Consider the following 18,413-nt stretch of genomic DNA (forward strand, 5'->3'; position numbering starts at 1 on the left):
CGGCAAAATTTGTTCGAATTAACGAGAGTTTCGCCCCATAGACTCCTATGTATAATTGTAGGGACCTCGCGCGCGCGTCGAATTATCCGATTTTCCGAATTAACGGGGGTCGAATTAACGAGCTTTCACTGTATTAGCTAGTCTACAGGCTTACTACTGTTACTATCACATGATTCACCCTCCCTTAATTAAAGCCTGGTAGGTCTTACAGGTGTAGTACTAACTAAAGTACCATAATGGATGAAAACAAAGCTGACAATACATCAGTCTTATTTTCAAAGCCGCACTTTGTGGAAAAGAGTTTGGTTTTAGTTTATACAACCTGTAATAAAGTTCAAGACTATTAAAAAATAAAGCACTGATATTCAAAGCTATTAGAAAATATTCAGTTAGAATTGCAACCAATGAGTTGTATTCGCAAAACTCTAAACATGAGCACCATTTTAGCTGGGAGATTTTCATTAATGAATGCACACCCTTTGTCGAAGCTAAAGAGCCCAGGGAGTTTCACTGTAGGCCGTGCTGTCTGGTTCATTAACCCTTGCAAGAGTTCCGAACATCTTGAAGGTGAAAGGAACTTTCCTCCCGATGCCTCCAAAAGTTAGGACTTCCAAGGTTGCTACAAGAGTCCTTTTATATGACTTAGAAGCCAACCCTTCTGAACTCTCTGCTTTTGAAAAAGGCTGTACATCTATCCTATCCACAGAGCGGAATTAGTAAAAATTAGAAAAAAAAAATTAGCAACAGCTAACTTTCTGCAGTTTTGAACATCCATGTGCCCTCAAAAACAAATGTTATTCTCTTATATGCACCACTCCCCGAAACTAGAGCGTTCAAACAAACAGCGAGGAAAAGTGAAAATTCAGCTCATATAAAAACTCTTTGACATTGCAGCTGATGTACTGATCCATGAAAGAGGATATGGTTACCAGGAGTAACAAGAGCAGTCAATTACAAAAATTTAAAGGACAACTGAGGACGTCTCTGAATTTGACGAGCTTGAAGGGATTGAATGTGCAAAATTTTCAGGTAAAGCATAGAAAGTATTTGTAAGCTAGGCTTTGAAATGGTGACATAATCGCCATATATAAAGCTGCATCGAAGTTCAGGCTTCTCTGCAGTGCACAGCGGCAGGCAGGGGCCGCAGTGATGATGTCGTGTACGGTGGCACTTCTTCTGCAGCAAAGAAATGGCTAAATAAAAGAAGAAAACCAGAGCCACTAAAGGTAAAGCCGACGAAGTAGCACTGGATGACGAATGGCAGCATGTGGGAGAAAGTAGCGGAAATCTGAAATTTTGGCACCAATGACGTCATCGCAAGTTTCTCCACATTCCTCAGATGCAACGAGGAGAAGCCTGCACATTGTTAATCGGCAATTATGTCACCATTTCAAATGCTAGCGCAAAACTACTTGGCATGTTTTACTAGAAGCTTCATACATTCAAATCCCTCAATCTCATCGAATTCTCAAAAAATCATTTCAGCTTCTCTTTAACGTTCAAAAAGGTCATCTCTTTTTTATTTGTTGTTTTCTGGTGTCAAACACTGCCAAAGTAGGCTTAATCTCGACAGAGACTGTCGGTAAGTGTCACCCTCACCAGCAGCTGCTCTTTCTGGCTGAAGCCCTTGGCTGTGCCCGCCCTCTGGCCCACAAAGTTCATGGCTTTGACGAGGGGTTGGTGTCGGTTGAGGCAGGTTGTGATCTCCTTGACGCTATCTCGGTACTGGGAGAAGACCATTGCACGGGTGCCCCCCTCTGGGGAAAAAAAAAGGAGAATGAATGCAGCACACTACACTTAGACAAGTATAGTTGGTTGGTTTATTGGGGTTTAATGTTCCAAAGCAACTCGGGCTACGAGGGACGCCGTAGTGAAGGGCTCCGGAAATTTCGACCACCCGAGGTTCTTCAACATGCACTGACATCACACAGTACACGGGCCTCTAGACAAGCGGCTGGTACAAAAGTGCCATATGATTGGTAACCACATACAAAAGAAAAGACGAAGAAAAAGCCCTGTACTCAATTTATAGCCGGTTGACGTGCCAAAAAACACAGCACCAACGAGTTCGCTCCGAAGCAGGAGGCTCCACTCCAGAGCGTGCCGTCATATTAGCCATTTATCTTGTTGGTGTCGCTGAACAACTGCTATGGGAGCGTACGCTGTAAGTGTGATGTTACCGTCCGATTTCTTAAAAAGTTTTCACTGCATCTGAGCCGCCACAACCTCTTCTGATGTTCCGACCAGTCGGGTGTGGCCGAAAAAGACGGTTTTGAAAATGACGAAACTTGGAATAGGGGCCTCTGTTGTCGTTAGAAACATGCTGGTAATGCATTAAAGCTCCAAAAAAGACAGCCACTAATAAGCACAGCCTTCAGACTCCCCAGATGCTTTGTGGCAACTCCTATTTTGGTGAATGCATCGCAGGTACATCGACAGTCCTTCAACGCACCGTTGCTGCCGAAGCTCCTGAAGTGTTCCAGGATGATTTCCTCCAGCTTTGCCAACTTGGGGTGACCCACCACTTGCTCTCCCTGGTTGCCATTTTGAGGCAGTGTGTTCTAAAATGCATTGAGAAGGGGCGTTAAAATTAAGGAAAGGTCTGAAATACAGTTCAACAACAAAAATGTACTATGACAATAAGTGCACAACACACACAAAATCAATCACCAGACATTAACGACATTACATGGAGAAGCTTTTCTCTAACAGATGGGTTTTAAGTCTGTTTCGATGCCTTCAGACAGATTTATCAGGATGGTGATAGGACATTGAGAGCAACGAAAAATTACATATAGCTACTTCAGTATTTATCTGTCCGGATTTTTAAAAATTCCTGTGTGCCAGCTACTGGTCTAATCGAGAGCAAACATCACTCACAAGGTAGCATATTATTGTCTACGTTTTTTGCAGTGTAATTAAACATCAGTACTTGCCTAAATTTTTTGTAATTACTGAAATACTGGCATCATCCACTAGTAAAGTTCTGGAAGATGCGATTCTGTCACCTAGTTTAACTAAAAAGGAAGAGCTATTGCTCCTCGAACTAAAACTCCGCAAAAAATGCAACAGTAAGCTTTGAAACAAATGCACAACTTGTCAACCCACCAAGCCAGGTTTTCGGCTGCTTTTGCATCTGGCACGTACTTGGCTCGCGTCAGCAAAAACTGTATTCGCAGCAAACAGAAATTTCTTCTTATTACTAAAAAATTGCATGCAAGTACCGATGCCACATAAGCTAACTTGTGAGCGGCGTTTGTCCTCGATTAGGCCAGTACTTTGCATGCAGGAATTTTTTTTTTAATCCTGACAGATAAATACAGAAGTCTCTGTATATGACTTGTTGGAAGTACCAATAAAACAAATAACTAGAGAAAAAACTGATCAACCAAAGGCTTTAAAATCTGCATTTATATACTGTGAAATCTGAAGAAAACAGCTATTTTTTCCTGCCACAGAAACTTTGAGGGAAAAATTTTCAAGAGGTGATTTTTAAATCATCTTTCAATAATGCGAAATAAAACATGAGCAAAATGTATCTCAGAGCAGGTTTACTGGCTCCAATGTTTTCTGGCTTTAATTCTTGTCTCCAGATTTTGCCCTAGCCCCGAGGTGGGGAAATTTACAGCAAGATACCCACTTCTGCATGTGTGGTGAGAACCAACCAATACTTGCTACAAGTCAAACCCAGGACTGATGCAAAAACCTAGTTGGTGCTTTCTATTTTAAATGTGAAAGAAAACGTATTATCCGGGAAAGCGTGTGATCGAAAGAGCTTAAATTTCAGAAATGGAACTGTTGAATGATGCATAAGACATTTGTTGATAATTTCACTTCATAAAAAAGTTGATTAGCATTTCTGGCAGAAGGTCTGAACAGCTCCTTATCTAGCGCTTGGAAGTTCTGTCCACATCTGCATTGTCTTAAGCACGGAATGGACTTTGCAGCACACCTGGTCCCTCGACGGCAATGGAGAAAACAACCGAAACCTTCCTCAAAATTCTTTAAATGCTTTGCCTCGTTGCATTTAAGCACTGGGGAGACGACACCCTGCCAGCTGACTGTCGCAGCATTTTTGCTTCGCCCCATAGCGTTTAGGCCCCGTGACAAAGCCAGTGCATTTCTTCTCATGTAGCGACCCTGCAAGAATGACCCACTCACAAATTAATGCACCACTTTTTTTTTTTTTGGTGCTTTGCCCCATTGCACCGGAGCACTATAGAAAAGCCACTATGGCGGGTCGCTACAGCTGCATTGTACATAGCTCATGTTGAGAGCCCCCATATTTGGCCGACTCGTATGTTTTCACGTCTGATTGGTTGCTAACGTGTCATATGACTAAAATTTGTTGAAATTTTAAACGTAGTAGCCGGGAAAGCGTGTTATCCGGGAACGTACTGGACGAGAGAAAAATAGTGCATCTCTAGGCTGCATTTTTAATGCCCGCGATTTTCAGCCTTTGAACCGGGAACGCATCAACGAACCTCCCCTGAGAAGGTAATGCATAAAATGGACTGAACATGCACATGGTTGCCAAGAATGATGCAGTGTTGATAGAAGTGCGGTTTTTGCATGCATGTTGTTTTTTACTTTAGCTTTTCTTTTTTTTTCAGGTAATCACCGAACTATCTTGGAATACTTCTGCCCCTGTGGGGACCTCTGCATTTAAAGTTAGCAGAAACATCATTAAGAACTAATGACAGACGTATATTCAAACAATAATACCAATACCATTAGTACCAATGGCAATACCAATAATAACAAGAACAGCACCTCATATAGCGAGGACGCAGCAGCAGCAGCCGTTGGGTGCAGAGTGTCATTGGCCGAGGCCTCGGAGACTCCCAAGCGCCGCTCGAGGTGCACGTAGAGATCTTCGAACTCGCTGTTATGCATCAGCTCGTAGCGGACACGCGGCTGGCTCTTCTCTCCATCCACAATGCCTGTGGCCAATGGAAGTGGGGTCACAGTTAGACGGGGAAGACTACGGCACCTTGGTATAGTAGGAGGTTGAGAAAGAGAAAAGCTGTTCCACCCTCCCTTGTCACTAAAAGTAAGTGGCCACATGAGTGGCCAGCGCTTCACGGGAACAATAATGATGTATGCTAGTGCCTGCTAAAACTCTACCCACGAATCAGCATTTTGCAGCAACAGGAGGGCTGTGTGAGATAGATGCTGCTGCAGATGATTAATACAAGTACCATCAATGTCGCATCGAAACATTCCCACAGTGAGCGTACAGCCCTATCCAAATGTGTCTCAGGTTCAGTGGGAAGGACGGACAGGTGATGACTGTGGTTTAAAAATACCGAGTAGTTCTCCATTGTGTTTCGATATGTTTAGTACCCTGTCGAAACATACAGCATGTTGCTATGGGCAGCAAAGCACAAAAATGCTGCCTCCACGGCGTTGCAGATTATGCTGAACATGATCGTGCATCAACCCTCAACCCTTCTCATACAGCAAAAAAGTTACGAAAGTGGAAACTCGCCGACTGGTGCAAGTGCAAGAAGTGTGCCAGATGGCATTACATGAAAGAAAAGGCGCATGTTGCGGTGACAACTGGTGGTATGTATTACAGCCGATCCTGGATATATCAAACCCGGATGTATTGAATTATTGCTTATTTCGACAGTCAAAATCTCCCCTTGAAGATCCCACACAAAAGTGCAGCACTACTGTTTGCCTTTATCGAACCCCCATTCAGTGGAACATCAATATATCAAACAGCACGGTGCTCCTACAATTACTTTTTATGAGTGGAGCCAGGTCAGCATTGCAGCCTTGGACACCTGCTGTGAGTACTAGCCATGTGAAGCTGCTGTAAAACCACGTCACGTGGGATGTGGTTGCAAATAGTCTTCAGTCTGGCAAGCCTACTTTCAATGCAACAGCGCTGTCATGCAGAGAAGTCAGCGTGCAACGCACCGGTGTCATGCGGTGAAGCCAGCCTAACTGACTGAAGGCTTACGGTGAATTTCGCGTGGTGTGTTTCGCTGTTGCACATGATGCAGAAACCAACAGCACCTCAATTTTGGCGAGAAATCACTGCCTTTGTACCGTACTGGTAACAGCATTAGACCTCTTATGACAGGAGGTGGCTGGTTCCTGAGCACTGTCCACTGCAGCTTCAATGCGATGTGAGCGAGCAGCATGTTGCCAGCAAGCAGCACGTCACTGCGGGAAGTGCACTGCTAGCATGCGTGCACCGTAGCCGGACTTCTAGGTTACAGATAAACTTATTTGTTGCATGTTTCATATATCAAATTATTAATACATCAAACTATTTCACAATTTCCTTCGAGTTCAATAGATCTGGAATCAACTGTACAAGCTGCCACAACAAGGGCTGCCTGTCATATGGCTGGCTGCACAAGCTTACTAACCTTCAAAACACGTTGAGGAATGCTCTATCCAATTTTCTGTCCTTAGTAAAAATTGGTTCCATAGCTCTTTCTTGGTATGTTGATGTCTGTTTGGCAACAAAGGCTCATTCATTGATGAGAATATTGCATCTAAAAATCCAACAATCTTTGCCCCAGCACTCGATTCAAACTCATGAGGTCAAGACTGGTTTGGTTTGGTTTATGGGGTTTAACATCCCAAAGCGACTAAGGCTATGAGAGACGCTGTAGTGGAGGGCTCCGGAAATTTCGACCACCTGGGGTTCTTTAACGTGCACTGACATCGCACAGTACACGGACCTCTAGAATTTCTCCTCCAAAGAAATTCCAGCCGCCGCGGTCGGGATCAAACCCGCGTCTTTCGGGTCAGCAGCCGAGCACCATAATCGCTGAGCCACCGCGGCGGCCCGGAAGTCAAGACTGAAAAGGACTCCATGATAACCATTTACCTTTGTGAGAGAAAAGTTGAAATGGTTTGGCTTGGTTTACTGGGGTTTAACGTCCCAAAGCGACTATGGCTATGATGGACGCCGTAGTGAAGGGATTCGGAAATTTCGACCATATGAGGTTCTTTAACAAGCACTGACATACCACAGCACACGGGCCTAAAGAATTTCGTCTCCATCAAAATTCGACCGCCGCAGCCAGGATCGAACCCGCGTCTTTCGGGTCAGCAGCCGAGCGCCATAACCACTGAGCCACCACAGCAGGCGAAAAAAATGCCAAAGCGTGCTGCTCTATATTATGCTGGTCATGCCTGTACAGTCTTGCTCTATGAATACACTGTCGCTGAGAGAGCGCCGTCTGCCTCTTTCTCACTCACCCTTGAGGAAGTAGAAGAAAGGCTGCATGCCATGTGCCAGGAGCAGCTCGAATGCGTGGTACAGGCTGATGAGAAGCGAGAAGTGGCCCAGCAGCTGACCGCACTCCCTCGAACTCAGGCCGTTCGGTGGATTCTGCTGGAAGCTCTCCTTAAGCAGCAGCATGCGGTACTTGCCCAGGGACTCGGGATTCAGCCGTGGGATGGCATGGAGCCTCTCAAGACGGTCAAGGTAGGTACGGATCACCTGCGCACCACCAGTTTTGGCTCTAGGTACTCTTTGCCATTTAACTAAAAGCGTCGGTGTTTTTCCTGCTATGAAATTCACAACGATGATCAGATGTACAAGCTCACAAACCTCTTTCAGACTTTCATCTTGGTAACTTTTTCAGTTACCATACGTAAAATAGAGGTTTAACCACCACTTCCAGTAACTACTATGCCAAGTTTCCTTGTGTAGTTTTGTTTGTACGCATACTACTGAGAAAATAAAGAGCTTCTTTGAAAGCATGTACAAATCACTAAGCAAGTAGAAAGGCATTTTTTGCTTGTATGCAAGCAGTAAAGTAGCCCAGTATTTGCCCAACTACTGCTTCATTATTCCACACAGGATTCAGAATCTATTCATCAACCTTCATCCTCTTTTCCCTAACTAACCGTATTAACTCAGCTGACAGGATGCAATGGATAGCATTGGTCTCAACAGATATGAAAACTCTTTGGATCGCATACTTTGCTATCAGTTATAGCGGATCATAAAAGCTTTCGTTTCAGTTCTGAAAGGGCAAAGAAATGTGTAGTTGGTACCTCTCAGTTCACAATACATGCCACGCACAAAAAAAAGGTATAAGAGTATTGTGTTGCATTTAAGGGGGAACGCAGCTTTCAATATACTAATTTTTTTTGTTTTCTTATGTACCTACCTGAAATTTTTTAGCACATTAAAAATAATATTATGACTACTTCACAAAATTTCACTGTTAAATCTCTAGAAAATTGTTTTCTAACATATATTTTTCCTCTGAATCTTGTGAAAAGGCTGCAGAGTTAAGAAAACGTGGCATAATGCTGGTTCAACATTTACTGCACGCCTACAGACTTGCTAGAGGTCAAGACCTTCTTAGAATTCTTTTTTTTTTCTGAGGAGAAAAAATTCTGGTTTTGAATTTGTGTGATGCAGTACCTGTTGACACATTTAGAGTGTGAAGAAAATTTCATGAAAGATATATAAAATTCCAAATTTGAGAAACAAAGAGCGTCTGGACCTGCACTATGGTCCTAGGAGTGCAACAAAACAAACTGGGTCAAAATAGATAAAAGAGTCATGAAAAAATCTAATCCACAAGGTGCGTATGTAGTCTGAAGACCGTAACGGAGAAAGATGCCAATTACTCGAGCGTTTCTGCATGATGCACGGCCACTGCGGTTCAAGAAATAATCTTTTAGAGAGTTTCCCGACTGATTTCAGTAATGAAACTATGGCACCGCATATAAATGAGACACACAGGCGCACAGAACAATTGCTAAAAACTCAATCTTTGGCCATTTTTGGAAGATTTCAAAGCTGCGTGCCCCCAAAGTGAATTTTTATTTGAAGATAACTAATTCCCTATGTGCCTGAAAAGCAGCTTGCAAGCACATCTCAGGAGTAATAATAAAACTCCAAAAACATAGGCTAGACTTGTTAGTGATTTATATGTGTTACATGGCTACATTGAATGCATATTAGGCCACTCAAAACCAACTTTCTACTATGTGACCCCAGTTGTGAGCACAGGGTCATTCTGTTCCTTCACTCCTGTAGCGTTACCTATTCCTTGTGCTGTGCTCCAAATTAGAAGATGTGAAGAGACATGAGGATTCGCAAATAAAATGCAACCAAAGTTAATTGAGAAATTTCGACACCATAGTGTTTTGTTCCATTCCAAATCTGAATCCACAGTTCTTCAGGCATGAACAGCACTGACCCAGAAGATGCAAGAGAGAAAAGGACCTCCTCACCCCCAGAAACTTGTTCTTCAGCTCGCCAATTTCTTCTCCAAGAGGCACAACCACTTTCTCAATGGTCCTCTTCTGCGTATACTGCTGGATGTCGAGCGACTCTTCCGTTCTTAGCTCCACATGGGATATCATCAGATTTGCAAGGACACTGCGGACAGCCTGAATGAAATGGAAAACAAGAAAATAAGAACCACAGTAGTTGTGCTACTGAAAAGTTAGCCTCCAAACGGCACTACAATAGCTTTTATATTTATTACCACTGAACACCTGCACTTGCAGCTGTTTTACACTAACCTACAACACAGTTGCAGCAGTGGAAGAGTGGATACGATGCTCGGCTGCTGATCCAAAAGATACGGATTCAATTCCAGCCATGACAGTCACATTTCAATGGAGGCAAAATGCTAGAGGCCTGTGTATTGTGTGATGCCAGTGCAAATTAAAGAAGCCTATGGTGGTTGAAATTATCTGAAGCCCTCCATTATGGTGCACCTCATAGCCTGAGTTGCTTCAGGACGTTAAAGCTCATAAAACCATAAAACTAACCTACACCAATAACAAAATATAGATACCTGAATCAAATCTCCGAAATTCTGATGCGTAATTTAATGTAAACAGAATAATTTATGCAAATATAAGCAGGATGACATGAGGCATATTGTTTGGGTACATTCCATCATTAATGTCCAAAGCTGTGAACAAGCTAACTGAGCAGCGTGCCATTTTTATCCCAGCATGGGCACAGACCAGAGTCTCCACCCATTGCATCACTGATCATTCACTGCTGGTGGCTATGAGCAATCGCAGACCAAACGCAGCAGACCAGTAAATCTGCATGCAACCTCATAAGGCACAGAATCATGACATCATACCTTTCACATGACATATACACATTATAGCAACTTATTAATTAGTACGTCCAGGTATCACGGTAACGTCTGGCTGAGATGCAATTTGTGACCGCTGACTATGCAAGCTCAAATACTATGTAAAAAGAATGTGTCAGGGTCACCTTAAAATTTGAGTGATGAGAATTCAAATATTTTAGCATCCCTTCTCCAGAAACAAGTATCGATAAGTATAGTAATTTGGTAGTTGTCACAGTAAAACAACTAGCGTCTTGTGTTTTGCTTCACCAATGATCTAGGATTTATTCATTATCATAAATCCTTCTTTTAAATCTGACAATTAATAATTGAAGAGGCTATAAAGCAAAAACCAGACAAGCCGTCTCCACTCTACAATGTCTGAACTTGCCTTGACATCCGTGCCAGGTGTAGCACTCAGGGCAAGAACCCTGAACTGGTTGTTGTACTTGATAATTTCCTGCACAACCTGTAATGATACCGCAGTGATCATGAACAAATGTTACCTTGTAGTTACTCTACACTTCTGTCCACAATATGAGAAGGTATTGGTATGATGAAGTGTGGTGGCTGATGTTTGGGAATTACAGGAAAACAATGAATGAAACCAGTGCAACAAAATATATGCTTCGTGTACCATTGCTACTGCTCCACTGTGTTGAATATATATTCAACATAACAATGTTGCTATTCTCCTCATGTCGATTTGCCCTGGCCACATTAATTTCGAACAGTACAGAAAAGGTGTTTGAGTGGCTACTGCAGTTCATACCTTCCACTCTGAACTCTCCATGTTTCTACTTAGAGCTGGATTAAGCTACAACTTTGGGTTAATTTGTAATAAAAGTCTTCCAGGCCCTGAACAGCATCACAAAATATCAGACCTACACGGCAATCTGGCAGTTTAACGCGTCTGCAAAGTGAAAAAATGATGGCCAATTTAGCGCAGTTAGGCCAAATGTGAATTAGGTGTGCTAGCACTACTGTTTCCACTTCGGTTTCGCTTTGAGACTCGGTTTTCAAGGTCAAGCAGGCTTCAGAAAAAGATCGGCAAAACTGATGAGTTGGGGACTTCGTGGTAGTGCACTAAAACTGGAGGGGGACACTTAAGCTCCGCCTTAAGGGTATGATGTGATAGTGTTAATGGATTAATGCCCATGTGCGTGGAATTTGTCATTCTCTACTTCATATTCATAGATCGATGGGAGTACTTATACCACTCCTGGCGCAGTGGAGCAGCAGTTAAGCAATGCGCCACTGCCCTGCTATGACAGGCACTGCCACCACTGGGGCTTCACCACGTCGCCAGACAGACAGTAGCGAAATCGATGAGCAGGGGCCTCAGTGCTGATGCACTAATCTAAAGTAAGCTTGCAGTGGATAACAAAGGTGTCCACAGGGACTTTAGATGTGGCAACAAGCTAGCAAGCGAAAACAGCTAATCTCAGAAACAGCATTTAAGAGCACTTATTTAAGGCTACTTTGTACCTGGCAATACGAGTAGCTGCCCAGTGCTTTGTGGGCTTCGTCAATCACCAGGCACTTCACATCCTGAGGTCTCAGGGCGTTGCGTAGCAGGTCGTTCATCATCACTTGGGGCGTCAGGAAAAACACTCGCCTTTCCCGCCATCCTTGAGCTCTCTGACCGGCAGGAACCGTGCCTGGAGAACACACCTCCTTTTAGTTGTAAGACCAGTGCGGGTTAGAATCACGGCTATGAACCTAGTAAGCATCGATCACCACTATTTTGCTCGACTGTTTGCAAGTGTACTTTGTCTCAAAATTCACCAACACTGGTGTGGAACCTAGAAACAGGAAACGATGGCTCCCAAACCTGTTGTTTCGTGAGAGCGTGAGAACAGCATGCCTATGGAAGCCATCAGGTCTCTTCGATTTGGCTGCACTTGCTGCACCAGTTCAAAGAGCGTAGCATTTTCACATTCGTTTTACCAGTGCAGCTTGCACAAGCTACACTTATGTCTTCATACTGCAAAAGTGCCAGCCTAGTGCAGCACGAGTTCTTGGCTGGCTTGCACTCTCCAAAGTGGAAGTGTAGCTGTAGTGCAGTAATATGGTGATGCCCATGTGTATGTCGGAGAAGCGGAAAAGATATGACCGTAGTCTTAATGGACAAATCGTTTTTGAAATGAGGTGAGTAACTGTTTGTGGCATCAATCATTCAAGTCGAGCCCCATGGGAACAATTAAAGCGCATATTCGTAAATCATCTGTGTGTATACATGCAAGTTTTTTTTTTTTCAGTGAAACGACATTTCCGGGGGCTTATTGATGGCAACACTTCATTGCGCTTTGCTGCTTGAACATTCTTCACGTGGTTCAAGTGATGTCAGCGGCACGCAGCTGGTAATAATTTGCTGCCGACGCAAAGGCCAAAAGATGGCTAGGCTTGCATTCAACCTAAGCAGATTTTGGAAGCAGCCAGTGCCAGGCTGCATTTGAACTGCCTAAACTGACGCTGCATGGTGGCGGTACCGCCGAGGAACTTTACGAAACCAGTGCAGCAACTGCATACAGATCGAAGTGACTTATCACCTAGCGCTCGTAGCTTTCAACTGACAAGTTGTGAGCTAAACGCGTGCTCACACAACGTTGTGTTTCTGCAGTTAATCGACGGCAGGTCTTTAAGGACTTACAATAGAGTACTGTCACGATTATCTGCTTAGAACCTTTCAGAACCTGGTTTCTTTTACAGCGTCCCCGACATGACAGACGTCAGCATGCGTCAGACCCATTTAAGCACGTTTGACGAAAACTTAACTCTCGGTGGTAAAGCACGGGCAACGTTGTTGCAGTAGAAAAAAACTCACCGGTCATCTCCATAGTGTCATCCAGTGGTATGCCCATTATATTGTAACAAGCTTCAATTTGCTGAGCAACAAGAGGCCTAGTTGGTGCCATGAAAACAATCTTGCCAGTCGGGTACCAACGATAAAAGTTGTACATGACGACAGCTGCTATGAATGTCTTGCCTAGGCCAGTCGGAAGGATGACCATCGTGTTCTTAAACAAAGCGGTCTGAACGATGTTGAACTGATAACAGCGCACAGGGTAGTTCGTAGGGTAGATCCACGTCTGGCCGGCAACCACGTCGAACCCCTCCAAGTTTTCCAGGGCCTTCTGCGTGGACGGATAGGCACCTTGAGCGAAGGACGTGGACGGCAGGTTACCAGCAAGGGTTTCGTCCATCGCCTGGATCAAAAATTGATCATCTTCGTCGCTCAGATCCACTATGTCATCGGGAGGTTTGTCCTTTGGTTTCGGAACCTCCAACGTGGTCGAGCCTTTGGGATGCCATGCTTTGAACAACGTCGCTTGCTTCATCGTCAATTTGCCGTGGAATGCGCACGGCCGACACTGAAATTTAGAGAACCGCAGTCAAGAATTTGCCGATATCGATAGCAGGCCGCAACTTGCCACTCCTGTTGCGCGCCACAACTAGTCTTGGCTTTCTCGGTGGATTGAGCTTTGGATTACAATGGCGCGAAAGGCGGCTAGGTAGGATTTTGGATATCGAAGTAAATTACTTCATCATAGGAAATTACATCTAACTTATTTGTGCCATTACGACCACTTGCATGAATGACCTCATGACTTTGTAGTCATATCCGCGACATTCGAAGCAGTTGCGACGCTTTCTTTTTTTGGGACGCTAGTTATGGTTCGCTTTGTTTACGCAAGTGCAACTGAACGCGAGGCCTGGTTTTTCGCAGACATCTACAGAACCGACACTTCACCGGTTCCCGTAATAACTAGGTTAAAGTCCGCATAAAAGAGCGTGTCGAAGCCCATCACCATGCAGCCTGCTACCATGCTAGGACTAAACTTTAACACGCCTTGCCTCGCTCGCATCAGCAGCTATTGCACGGTGGTTTCCAGCCTACCTTACCGCATACCAACATGCCGACGCCATTATCGGCAATAGGACGGAAATGGGAGCCTTGTTCCGCATGCAAGCAACTGCGCCGGCAAGTCGCGGCTGGTGCAGTCAGACAAAACAAAGTAACCAATAGAAGTACTGATGATGAAAACATTTATTCACTCATGAACACAAGAGCACGAAAAGTGGCACTCCTATCTGGTGCTTCAGCCCGAAGCCTTTTGTTTTGACGTCGGCCATCTTGAAAAATCCAGAACTTGGGCTGCGATGCGGCGGCGGTGAAGTGGGTTAAAAACTGGGGTTTACAGATGGAAAGTACTGAGCGACTGTACAGAAAATAATAGTCCAAACCGGAAATGCTGTCCGCTGCAGTGAAGATGGTCGGTAAATAAGTCCTTAACCGCCGAAACCGTAGAGGGTCCTGCCCTGTCGCTTCAGAGCGTAGACAACGTCCATGGCAGTCACAGTTTTTCTCTTGGCGTGCTCGGTGTAGGTGACGGCATCACGAATGACGTTTTCCAGGAATACCTTGAGCACACCTCTCGTTTCTTCGTAGATGAGACCGGAGATACGCTTCACGCCACCACGACGAGCGAGACGGCGAATGGCTGGCTTCGTGATTCCCTGGATGTTGTCACGAAGAACCTTGCGGTGACGCTTGGCACCTCCTTTTCCGAGTCCCTTTCCGCCCTTTCCACGACCAGACATAGTGACCGCAAGCGAAACTCACTCAAAACGAAACAGCAGTGTCGTAGCGCTCGATGAGAGCTCCAGCAGCAAGCACCCCAACTGAGCACGAACGCCGAGTGACGCCTGCCGGCGTAGGCTCATCATTATATGGCATGGCGCGGACCCGTGGGAAGCGCCGCCTGTGATTGGTTGATGAGCATTAAAAAAAAAAAGCAGTAATAAAGTTATGTTTCGCGCGTGGTGTGGTTTTTGTGGCTGCTTTAGAGATAGGGTAGATAGGCGATTGCATTTTTGTCGCTTTCAGATAATCTAAAGGACTATGTCATTCTGGCTGCCGCGGCCGAAACCACACGCAGGAGTTGCAGCAGTTTGTACGGGCAAACTAAAAGGTTGGCGGAGTGCACCGGATTTGTATCGCTTGTCAACAGACCTCCACTTTCACCTAGCACCACTTTCGTAGGTTCACAATCATTGCATTAGTATAGCAGCCATAATCAGAACAGTATGCTTGAACATTACATGATATCCTTAATGTAATAACTTCGTTAGTCTCCCTCTCATCGCTTAACGCTCTACCGAGCCTTCCACAAGTGCATTGAGCGCGATAGTTACGCATACTGCACTTCGTTCACCGAAACCGAAAGTAAATGTAGTGGTTTAGCTTGCAACGCTCGATACATGCAGGCATGTCAGCCACTCTTTGTCATGCTTCAACTGATTACCGCAGGTTGCTTCGCACCGTCGGTTTCTCTAGCTGCACGTAACGCCTATCCGCCATTCGTTGCATTCAACCCAGGCGAGACGCTGCTGTGTTGAAACCTTAACAGGGCAGTTTTCATTACGTTGGCATAAAGCATGCGCCCTTTCTGCCGCAGGAAAAACAAGACCAGTAAGTGTGGATGAGATGAGACTTTATTTACGCGAAAGACTGCCACCAGCAAAACAAAAAATACAAGGCAATCACAGAGCACGGATTCACAACTCTACAGAGACGACACAACTGCACACTGAATTATGTACACACAAGAGTTACACCAGCGATATATTTTAAAAAGCGCTCTCGCGAGCTCTTGAGAGAACACATGTCTGCCCACTTCCTTTTACAAGCCAAGAAATACATCGGCTGGCGACGTCAAAATTTAAGGGGGCCGTGCAGTGGGGATGGAGGAACGACCAGTCCTTTAAGACTTCTTCTCCGTCTTCTTGGGCAGCAGGACGGCCTGAATGTTGGGCAGAACACCTCCCTGTGCGATGGTGACTCCCGAGAGGAGCTTGTTCAGCTCCTCGTCGTTCCTGATGGCGAGCTGAAGGTGTCGTGGAATGATGCGAGTCTTCTTGTTGTCGCGGGCGGCGTTTCCGGCCAACTCGAGCACTTCAGCGGCTAAGTACTCCAAAACTGCGGCCAGGTACACCGGGGCGCCGGCGCCGACGCGCTCGGCGTAGTTCCCCTTACGTAGCAGGCGATGAATTCGGCCGACGGGAAACTGCAGGCCGGCCCGGCTGGAGCGGGTCTTGCTCTTCCCCTTGACTTTGCCTCCCTTGCCACGACCAGACATGATGGCGGAGAACGCTTTGAAATGAAAAAAGTGCTTCTAGAAACGAACCGCGGCTGGCTGACTCGAACACACGGCCTGTACGGAAGTTGTGGGCGCCAGAGAGGTCGTCACGGCGACGGAACGCTTCGAAAAAACGCCAGCCGTCGCAGCACAACTATAAACAAGATGGCGGCAGAAGGCGTGGCTCAACAAACAACTGAACGTTAGCTTCTGCGTGTCAATTGGCTAAAAATCGAGCCAATGGACAAATTTCAGCTTGGTGATTCGTGGAAGCTGCTCCAACGATAGGCGTGAATCCCGATACTAAAGGATGCTTTTAATTTGGTAGCAGCGCAATAAAACGTACCGCGCCTCTAGCGGTTGATACAAAAAACTTATTAATTGAGGCTTTGTTTTGTTGAATTATTAAATAAAACAAACATAATTTTTATGTTAATTAAAAAAATAAAATTTCTTGCTTAAATAAATTTGTATTGCATATTTATTAATATTAAAAAGAAACTTTTTTTCAAGTTTTGCATTTTGTCGCTAGAGGCCAGCACCACAACGTTTAGTTGCACTACCACTATAATGCGTGGCGTGTGTGAATGCCGTGGTTTTCCTTAAAAGGCAGACCTTGCAATTTTTCCCGGCATTGGGCGCCTGGTTTCGTGTGCTGTTGGGTCCCGTCATTTTGAAGATGCCACCTCAACCAAGTGGAAAAGCGATTAAGAAGGCCGGCAAGGCGCAGAAGGCCGTCCGCACCACTGACAAGAAGAAGAAGAAGCGCAGGAGGAAGGAGAGCTTCAGCATTTACATCTACAAGGTCCTGAAGCAAGTGCACCCGGACACCGGCGTCTCCAGCAAGGCGATGTCGATCATGAACAGCTTCGTCAACGACATCTTTGAACGTATCGCCGCTGAAGCCTCGCGCCTCGCACACTACAACAAGCGGTCAACCATCACCAGCCGCGAGGTCCAGACCGCAGTCCGCCTTTTGCTGCCTGGTGAGCTCGCCAAGCACGCGGTGTCCGAAGGCACGAAGGCCGTCACTAAGTACACTTCCTCCAAGTGAAGCGGCCGCCGCCTCATTTTTTTTTTTTTACCAACTTCATGTCCGTCAAGTCTCGCTGGACATTTTTTCTTTTCATCTGTTCACTTCAACATTTCGTGTTCCCTGGGGTGAAGTGAGCACGGACATCACCGACCCATTGAGTGCTGTGCTGAGCGTTCCGCTCGTGTCAATTTGTGAACTTTCAGTGAACTTCCGTCAGTGTGGCATTCCGCGTCGTAACAGCGCATCATTTCAACCTCGCCACCTGTGTCAGTGTTTTAGCCTTTGTGCGTGCAAAAAACAAAACTGTCCTGTACTTGTGTTCTAGCGTCAATAAAGAAAACTGGACAGACTCCTTTCCGTCGTGCGTGACTGGGAGGGAGCCGTGGAAAAAAAAAAAAAACCGGCGGAGCAGCGTTAGGGGGATGCGAAGTGCTGCTGCGTGCAAAAAAAAAAAAACGCCACCCCCTGCACACTATTCTTTCGTGTTTTATTTCCTGTCATTCTGCACTACAGGTGCCTAGCAAGCATGCGTCCCGATTGTTGGTCGATCCCCCGGTGTTGGTATGTGCCCTTTTTGTAAGGCCAACAACTATTAACTACTACTCCCGTAGCTTAAAAACTAAGCGGCGTGCATTTAATACCATAAAACACTTTCTGTTTTCAGTTTCGAATGAAAACAAGAACGCTTCACAACGTTGCGCAAACGAACTGAGCGCTCGAGTCCCTACGCAGCAGTTGGGTGCGCGTCTTGACGTCGCCGTCGGTGCAGCAGTTTGCGGAAGCAACGTATATCTCGAAGAATCGGGACTCAAAACGAGCGATGTTCGTTTGCAATACGTGCCTTACAAGTCCTGTCACACGGGCAAATTTAATGCGAAATGCTTCCTAAATTCGGTAGTAGTATGGCATCGCTGGTACTGTAAAAATGGCAGTCATCTTTGGCAAGCTCTGCATTAATAACATGGGAGTAATAAATCAGTACTTGGCTCGTCCGAAAAGTTCGATGCGTCCGTAGTACGTACGATAAGCGCGCACACACACAAAAAAAAACCTGCACCACAACCGATTGTGTGGCGTTTCCTTGGCGCTCCCGCAAGCATGCGCAAGCCATAAATGAAATTCAATGGATGCTAAATGTAGTGC

The 18,413-nt window shown here is 45.3% G+C and overlaps 4 protein-coding genes across 4 annotated transcripts in view; 1 reads left to right on the forward strand and 3 right to left on the reverse strand.

Annotated features, from left to right (window-relative positions):
- Positions 1–13,541, reverse strand: part of Fancm (FA complementation group M) — a 39,931-nt gene extending 26,390 nt beyond the window's left edge. Inside the window, exons 1-8 of the mRNA XM_089557995.1 lie at positions 12,919–13,541; positions 11,580–11,752; positions 10,483–10,560; positions 9,226–9,384; positions 7,228–7,471; positions 4,774–4,943; positions 2,453–2,561; positions 1,600–1,757 (exon numbers count right to left, since the gene is read on the reverse strand). Coding sequence (XP_089414121.1) covers positions 1,600–1,757; positions 2,453–2,561; positions 4,774–4,943; positions 7,228–7,471; positions 9,226–9,384; positions 10,483–10,560; positions 11,580–11,752; positions 12,919–13,432 — 1,605 coding nt within the window. The 5' untranslated portion in view covers positions 13,433–13,541. The remainder of the gene's footprint in view (positions 1–1,599; positions 1,758–2,452; positions 2,562–4,773; positions 4,944–7,227; positions 7,472–9,225; positions 9,385–10,482; positions 10,561–11,579; positions 11,753–12,918) is intronic.
- Positions 13,542–14,384: 843 nt separating this feature from the next.
- On the reverse strand, positions 14,385–14,696 carry LOC149332425 (histone H4). The gene has a single exon (XM_089557513.1). The coding sequence runs from the start codon at positions 14,694–14,696 to the stop codon at positions 14,385–14,387; it is 312 nt and encodes a 103-aa protein (XP_089413639.1).
- An 876-nt stretch (positions 14,697–15,572) lies between these two features.
- On the reverse strand, positions 15,573–16,418 carry LOC149332426 (histone H2A). The gene has a single exon (XM_089555745.1). It carries the CDS (start codon positions 16,232–16,234, stop codon positions 15,860–15,862), a length of 375 nt encoding a protein of 124 aa, XP_089411871.1. The 5' UTR covers positions 16,235–16,418; the 3' UTR covers positions 15,573–15,859.
- A 431-nt stretch (positions 16,419–16,849) lies between these two features.
- LOC149332427 (histone H2B-like) lies at positions 16,850–17,620 on the forward strand. The gene has a single exon (XM_089557997.1). It carries the CDS (start codon positions 16,914–16,916, stop codon positions 17,286–17,288), a length of 375 nt encoding a protein of 124 aa, XP_089414123.1. The 5' UTR covers positions 16,850–16,913; the 3' UTR covers positions 17,289–17,620.
- Positions 17,621–18,413: the final 793 nt, after the last annotated feature.

This window comes from Amblyomma mixtum, chromosome 8 (assembly GCF_055824585.1).
Source record: "Amblyomma mixtum isolate Tamu chromosome 8, ASM5582458v1, whole genome shotgun sequence".
Classification (NCBI taxonomy): Eukaryota; Metazoa; Arthropoda; class Arachnida; order Ixodida; family Ixodidae; genus Amblyomma; species Amblyomma mixtum.